This window comes from Colobus angolensis, unplaced genomic scaffold (assembly GCF_000951035.1).
Source record: "Colobus angolensis palliatus isolate OR3802 unplaced genomic scaffold, Cang.pa_1.0 Scaffold65, whole genome shotgun sequence".
NCBI classification, from domain to species: Eukaryota; Metazoa; Chordata; class Mammalia; order Primates; family Cercopithecidae; genus Colobus; species Colobus angolensis.
In genome coordinates this window covers 3,387,690-3,395,540 of record NW_012120154.1, presented here as the reverse complement: position 1 = coordinate 3,395,540, position 7,851 = coordinate 3,387,690, and the positions used below count along the sequence as shown (strand labels likewise).

Genomic DNA, 7,851 nt, shown 5'->3' with positions numbered 1-7,851 from the left:
AGCAGGCCGGGGGAGTGGGCGCGCGACGGGCTGCGGCTGGCCTCAGACTGCTCCTTCCACAGCAGCACGCGGTTCTGGAGCATCCCCCGGGCCTGGCCGGGTGGGGACACGGGGGTCAGCCAGGTCCGGGCGGCTCCCTGAATCCTGGGGACCCAAAATGGCACCCTCGACCTGAGAGCTCAGGCCCTACCCGCTCAGGATGACCGGATTTCCTAGCTGGAAGGAGCCAGAAGCCAGCTCACTGTCCAACCCACACCCTCCACTTTTTGCAAAGGTGCCTCCATTTTCCACGAAGAGCTTCCCTTACAGCCCCCCCCCGCCCCGTCCCCCTCAGTGTCTGTGCTTTGGGCTGTCCTCACTGCCCAGCTTCAGGGGTAGGGGTGGCACCCAGGCCCGGCCACTCAATCGCCCCATCCTCCTGCCTGCAGCGATAGGCTCAGGAATGGCGCTTAGCTAGAAACTACCATCAAAGAACCCAGGTAAGTGCATGCCTGTATCAAAACACCTCATGTACTCCATAAATATATACACCTACTGTGTACCACAAAAATTAAAATAAACGGTGAGTGAGAAGAAACACTGCATACGGTTTCAAAACCATCAAAGAGGCCATGGGAAAAATTTTAAAAATGTGTTTACGAAGTGGAAAAGCCATTCTAAGTATGATACCAAACCCATGAACTCGAAAAGAAAAGACTGATAAATTTTACTAAATAAAAATATTGTTTTTGTATGGCAAAACCAACCGTAACACAGACAAATGACAAATGGCAAACTGGCTGTCATATTTGCAACTCATCACCAAGAAAAAGCTGGTTTCAGTAACATATCAAGAGCTCCTACAAATTAATAAGAAAAGTGAATGAAAAGATACTGGCATGTCACAGCACAGAAAATCCAATGGCTTTGAAACATGAAAAGATGTCAAGCTCGCGTTTAAGACAAGTATGAGGTAAAGGCACGCCGAGATACCATTTTTGCCTTTCTGATTAGCCAAGATCAGAAAGTTTGCTCATACACTGTTTTCAAGGGGTGCGGAAGCACAGAAACTCATACATCACTGATGGAAGTATAAATTGGTGCAACCAATGACTGTATTCTTCGGCTTACCAATTCCACTTCTAGGAATCGATCCTGGAAATACATTTGCACAGCTGCAGTAAACCAGAGAAGCTAAGGATGAGGTGGGAAGGCACGTTATTGACTGGACTTGGACTAAGCAAAGACTAATTATTGAAGATGAATAAAAAAGGCAATTTACCATGCCCAGGCACCTAGAGTTCTTTAAATCTTTTTCTAAGGGTGCTGTTTTGTTTTGTTTTGAGAGTCTTGCTCCGTTGTCCAGGCTACAGTGCAGAGTGGCACGATCTCGGCTCACTGCAACCTCTGCCTCCCGGGTTCAAGCCCTTCTCGTGCCTCAGCCTCCTGAGTAGCTGGGATGACAGGCATCCACCACCACGCCTGGCTAATTTTTGTATTTTTAGTAGAGATGGGGTTTCACCATGTTGGGCAGGCTGGTCTCGAACTCCTGACCTTGTGATCCGCCCGCCTCAGCCTCCCAAAGTGCTGGGATTACAGGCGTGAGCCACCGCGCCCGGCCCTAAGTGTGCCTTCTACTTATAAATAGAACAACAAGCAAATATATCTGTTTAGCTATCTTAGGAGTCGGATCTTGGATGTTCTGAAGTCCAGTTGAGTCAGACAACATGTTACTTGCCCCTGTGTGATACGGTTTGTATCTTGTCCTCTCCAAATCTCATTTCGAAATGTGACCCCTCAGTGTTGGAGGTGGGACCTAGTGGGAGGTGGTGGGTCATGGAGGCAGCTCCCTTATAAATGGCTTGGTGCTCTACCCCACGGTGATGAGTGGTATGAGTTCATGCAAGAATCTCCTTGTTTAAAAGATTATAGTGGCCGGGCACGGTGGCTCACACCTTAATCCCAGCACTTTGGGAGACTGAGTTGGGTGGATCACCTGAGGTCAGGAGTTCAAGACCAGCCTGGCCAACATGGTGAAACCCCGTCTCTACTAAAAATACAAAACTTAGCTGGGCATGGTGGTGCATGCTTGTAATCCCAGCTACTCGGGGGGCTGAGGCAGGAGAATCGCTTGAACCCAGGAGGTGGAGGGTGCAGTGAGCTGAGATCGTGCCATTGTACTCCAGCCTGAGCGAGAAGAGCAAAACTCCATCTTAAAATAAATAGAAAAAAGAAAGAGTGTGGTACCCCACCCCCACCCCCCACCAGCTCCCTCTTTGGCCATGTGATATGAACTTCCCCTTTGCCTTCTGCCATGATTGTAAGCTTCCAGAGGCTTCACCAGGAGCAGATGCTGGTAATGCACTTCTTGTACAGACTGCAGAACTGAGAGCTAAATAAACCTCTTTTAAAATAAATTACAGGCTCTTCAAGGACCCGGCACAGAAGCTGTTCGCATGTGCGAGCTCCCCTTCACCTTCCACGATGAGTGGAAGCAGTCTGAGGCCTCACCAGAAGCAAATGCTGGTGCCATGCTTCTTGTACAGCCTGCAGAACCGTGAGTCAAGTAAACCTCTTTCCTTTACAAATTACTCAGCCTCGGGTCATGCTGTAGCTGGAAAATGCCATAACAACTCCCTCTTGAGTGACAAGAAACAGCAGCTGGCACAGGACTGATCCTGCTTCTTCAGACCCTCAATCAGAGTCTACAGTGGGAGCTTAGACTTTACAAATCTCCTCCCTCTCAACCTAATTAAACTAAAGAGTTTCTGCACAGTGAAAGAAACTATTGGGCGTAAACAGACAACCCACAAAATGGGAGAAAATATTAAAAAACTATGCATCCAATGAAGGTCTAATATCCAGAATCTATAAGGAACTTAAACAATGGAATGAGCAAAAAACAAATAACTCCATTAAGAAATGGGCAAAAGACATGAACGGACACTTCTCAAAAGAAGACATACAAGTGGCCAATAAACATCTGAGAAAATGCTCAACATCTGAATCAGAAAAATGCAAATGAAAACCACAATGAGACACCATCTCACGTCAGTCAGAATGGGTATTATAAAAAGTCAAAAAACAACAGATGCTGGTGAAGCTGTGGAGAAACAGGAACACTTACAAACTGTTGGTGAGAATGTACATTAGGACAGCAGCTGTGGAAAGCAGTTTGGAGATTTTTTAAAGAACTAAAAACAGCTATCGTTCAGCCCAGCAGTCTCATTACTGGGTATATATCCTAAAGAAAACAAATCATTCTACCGAAAAGACACATGCACTCACATGTTCATTGCTGTGCTATTCACAATAACAAAAACGTGAAATCAACCTAGGTGTCCATTAAAGGTGGACTGGATAATATGCCCACGGAATACTACGCAGCCATAAAAAAGAATGAAATCATGTCCTTTGCAGCAACATGGATGTAGTTGTAGATCATTATCCTAAGCAAATTAATGCAGGAACAGAAACCAAATGTCACATGTTCTCACTTATAAGTGGGAGATAAACATCGGGTATACATGGATATAAAGATGGTAACAATAGAAACTGGGGACTACTAGAAGAGGGAAGTGGGGGCAAGGGTTGAAAAAACTATTGGGAACAGTGCTCAATAACTGGGTGAGTGAATCATTTGTACCCTAAACCTCAGCATCACGCAATGTACCCATGTAATAAACTTGCACATATATCCCTGAATTGAAAATAAAAGTAGGAAAAAGCAAAAATAAATAAATAAATAAATAAAATAGATTACAGAGCCTCGGGTATTCCTTTACAGCGATGCACAATGGACTCACACACCATGCATAGGGGAAAACCTGCCTGTTCAACCCACAGCTCCCTCCTGAGGGACCCTCACCCATCAGGAGGCAGCAAGGAAGGGGTCAGCTCTTCTCTTAATGCTGATGGTTAACTGTTTACAGGCAACAAGGAGTTTAACACAGGTGAAAAAGAGTTTCCTCCTAAAGAAGATCTGTAAATAGCTAAGAAGCACAGGAAAACATGTTCAACATCATTAGCCATCTGAGAATCGGAAATCAATATTGCAATGAGATACCGCTTCACACCTGCTAAGATGGCTATTACCAAAAAGACAGTAACAAATAGTAGCGGGGATGTGGAACAACTGGAACCCTCATAAACTGCTGGGGACATAGAAACACTCTGGAAAAGGGTCTGGAAGTTCCCCCAAACAGTTAAACATAGAGTTACCATATGGCACCACAATTCCACTCTTATATACCCAAGAGAGATGAAAACATATGTCCACATGAAGACTCGTACACAGATGCTCAGAGCAGCATTGGTCATGACAGCCAAAAAGGGGAAACAACCAGAGGTCCATCAGCTGACATCTGAGCAAATACATCTGAGTAAATGAGTAAATACAATGTGGTCTATCCAAGCAATGGAATATTACCAGCAATGAAAAGGAAGCCAGTCGCAAAAGAGCACATATTGTATGATTCCGTTTATATGAAATGTTCAGAATGGGCAAATGTATTGAGACAGAAAGTAGATTAATGGTGGCCTGGGGGAGTTGGAGGATTGGGAATGACAGCTAAGGGGTACTGGTTTGTAGTTGTTTTTTTTTTTTTTTTTTGAGACGGCGTTTTACTCTTGCTGTCCAGGCTGGAGTGCAGTGGTGCAATCTTGGCTCACTGCAACCTCCGCCTGATGGGTTCAAGCAATTCTGCCTCAGCCTCCCATGTAGCTGGGATTACAGGCATGCACCATCCATGCTCGGCTAACTTTTGTATTTTTAGTAGAGATGGGGTTTCACCACGTTGGCCAGGGTGGTCTCGAACTCCTGACCTCAAGTGATTCTCCCACCTCCGCCTCCCAAAGTGCTGGGACTACAGGCATAGCCACCACACCCGGCCGGGGTACTGGGTTACTGTGGTGGAGGATATTGAAAGTATTTTAAGCTTGATTGTGGTGATTGATGCACAACTCTGTGAATATACTACAAACCAGAAAGCGTACACTGCAAATGGGTGAATTGTATGTGAATTTTATCTCAATAAAACTGTTTTTCTAAAAAGGAAGTTGTTTCTCCCTGGCAGACCTTTTGTGGGAGAGTAGGGGACGAGAAGGCTGAGCCTGGGGCTGGGTGAGGTGGTGACAGCGGGCAGATGGGAGTCTGAGCCAAGATCTGGGTCTCTGGATTCAGTCATGTATCCTTGGGCCCCTGGGTTCAGATCCAGAGACTCAGGGAGGGCCCGGGAGGCATAAGAACCCTGAGCCAGGGCCAGGCGTGGTGGCTCACACCTGTAATCCCAGCACTTTGTGAGGCCGAGGCGGGCGGATCACCTGAGGTCAGGAGTTCGAGACTACCCTGGCTAACTTGGTGAAACCCTGTCTCTACTAAAAATACAAAAATTAGCTGGGCATGGTGGTGCACACCTGTAACCCCAGCACTTGGGAGGCTGAGACAGGAGAACCGCTTGAACCTGGGAGATGGAGGTTGCAGTGAGCCAAGATGACGCCATCTCAAAAAAAAAAAAAAAAAAAGAACCCTGAGCAGCCAGGTGAGGCTGCAGGGCCAGCTGACTGTAAGCAGGCAGGCCTCCCGACAGTAGCTTTTGTTTTCACCTTTGGTGGAGAGGGCAGGAGTGGAATAATCAGACTTACGAGGTGGCTTCACCGCCAGGCTCTGCCACTGTGCCTGCCTTGTGAGGTGCGAATGAGTCCCCTCCTTAACCAGACAAGAAAATGAAGCCCAAAGAGGTAGAATCATTTGCTGGAATTTGCATTCAGGGCACAGGGAAACTAAGCAAGAATGTGAAGAATTAGAAGGTGATGGAAAGAGCAGTGAGGCTGGGGAGCAGCAGGTGGCGTCAGGAAAGAGAGGCCTGGTGGGTGGGTGGGTCGGGGACTCGCTCTCAGATGTCAAATAGGGCCAGGGCCTGGGCACATCCTGTGGGCTCAAAAAATAATTGTTGAGGCCAGGTGCAGTGGCTCACACCTGTAATCCCAGCACTCTGGGAGGCCGAGGCGGGCAGATCACCTGAGGTCAGGAGTTTGAGACCAGCCTGGGCAACATAGTGAAACCCTATCTGTACTAAAAATACAACAATTAGCTGGGTGTGGTGGCAGGCGCCTGTAATCCCGGCTACTCAGGAGGCTGAGGCAGGAGAATCTCTTGAACCCAGGAGTCAGAGGTTGCAGTGAGCCAAGATCGTGCCACTGCACTCCAGCCTGGGGTGACAGCGAGATTCTGTCTCCAAAAAAAAAAGAATGACATTGGAAAACTGCAGGGACAAAGTGAAGGAATGGTGGGGAGATGATGTCCCAATGTTCTTGGCCTCTCCCAATGCAGATCCCATCAACCCCCACCCGAGGAGTCAGCAGCTAAGCCAGATCAGGCGGGCAGGCAAGCCCGCATGCCAGGAGGTGACTGTGAGCCTGTGGACCTGCTGGGCCTTTACAGAACAGAGAAGGGTGGAACTCTGAGCACTGCTGGGCTGGCAGGAGTCTGAGGACCTGCCACTGAGAGGCCAGGCCAGGACTAGGACTCAGGGGCCCCAGCAGCATGGCCTGTAGAGACACCTGGGTAGGGCAGCATTGACTGTCCCTTCTGACGGTGCCCTGGGAGGGGCTGCTGGTTCCCTGAGGTCCAGGAGCCCAGAGGCTTGGGCTGCTGCTGGCCCATATGGTTCCTCTGTGTAATTTAGGGACAGCTATCCCCTCTGTGTGGACAGAGACATGTGGGTGCATATTTAGTAAGAGGATCTTTTTTTTTTTTTTTAGATGGAGTCTCACTCTGTCACTCAGGCTGGAATGCAGTGGCTCGATCTCAGCTCACTGCAACCTCTGTCTCCCAGGTTTAAGTGATTCTCTTGCCTCAGCCTCCTGAGTAGCTGGGATTGATTACACGCATGCACCACCAGGCCCGGCTAATTTTTTTGTGCTTTTAGTAGAAAGTTTGACTATGTTGGCCAAGCTGGTCTCAAACTCCTGACCTCAAATGATCCTCCTGCCTTGGCCTCCCAAAGTGCTGGGATTATAGGAGTGAGCCACTGTGCCTGGCCAGGATGACCCCTTTGTGCAAAGAAAAATGTTCCTTTCTCTAGGCAAGCACAGCCTGCACCAGTGTGTTCAGCTTGGAGAGCAGACCATGCCCCCTACTCTCAACCTGGCACCGTTGTGCAGTGCACAACCTGCACAACCTTCCTAAAAGCCCTATCTGCAGCACTTTTCCACAAGGGGAGGCTAAGTCAGCCCCTATCCCTTTGGCTGAATCAGAGCTAATGCTTGCGACAGGGAGATCAGGAACAGAGTAGGGCCCTCCCTATGTCAGAGTGGAGAATTGGCTACTGGACAATTAGACTGGGCACCCACTACGCTAGAGAGATTACTCTGCTCCTCTACCCGTGAAGTTGCCAGCACCACTGCCTGAGGCCCTTGCAGCTCAACCAACCCAGAGTGAGAACAGGGCCATGAAGAGGCAAAGGAAAGAAACAAGGTACCTCAAAGGTCCCAGCGTTTGAGAAAGAGGACCCAGGAGACCATCCCAGGCAGCTGTGAGAAGGAGGTGACAAGCTTTGCAAGAACTCGATCGCAGCATTGCTGCATAACGAAGACCACCTTCTTCATCAGACAAAGCATTATATATATATAAAGAGAGAGAGAGAGACAGAATTTCGCTGTTGTCACCCAGACTGGAGTGCAGTGGAATGATCTCAGCTCACCACAACCTCCGCCTCCTGGGTTCAAATGATTCTCCTGCCTCAGCCCCCCAAGTAGCTGGAATTACAGGCACTCGCCATCACGCCTGGCTAATTTTTGTATTTTTTAGTAGAGACAGGGTTTCACCATGTTGGCCAGGCTGGTCTTGAACTCCTGACCTCAGGTGATCCA

The 7,851-nt window shown here is 48.3% G+C and overlaps 1 protein-coding gene across 1 annotated transcript in view; it reads right to left on the bottom strand.

Annotated features, from left to right (window-relative positions):
• BAIAP2L2 (BAI1-associated protein 2-like 2) overlaps positions 1-7,851 on the bottom strand; it is a 39,576-nt gene that overhangs the window by 4,681 nt on the left and 27,044 nt on the right. The window contains exon 8 of the mRNA XM_011964330.1: positions 4-92. Within this exon, the coding sequence (XP_011819720.1) occupies positions 4-92 (89 nt within the window). The remainder of the gene's footprint in view (positions 1-3; positions 93-7,851) is intronic.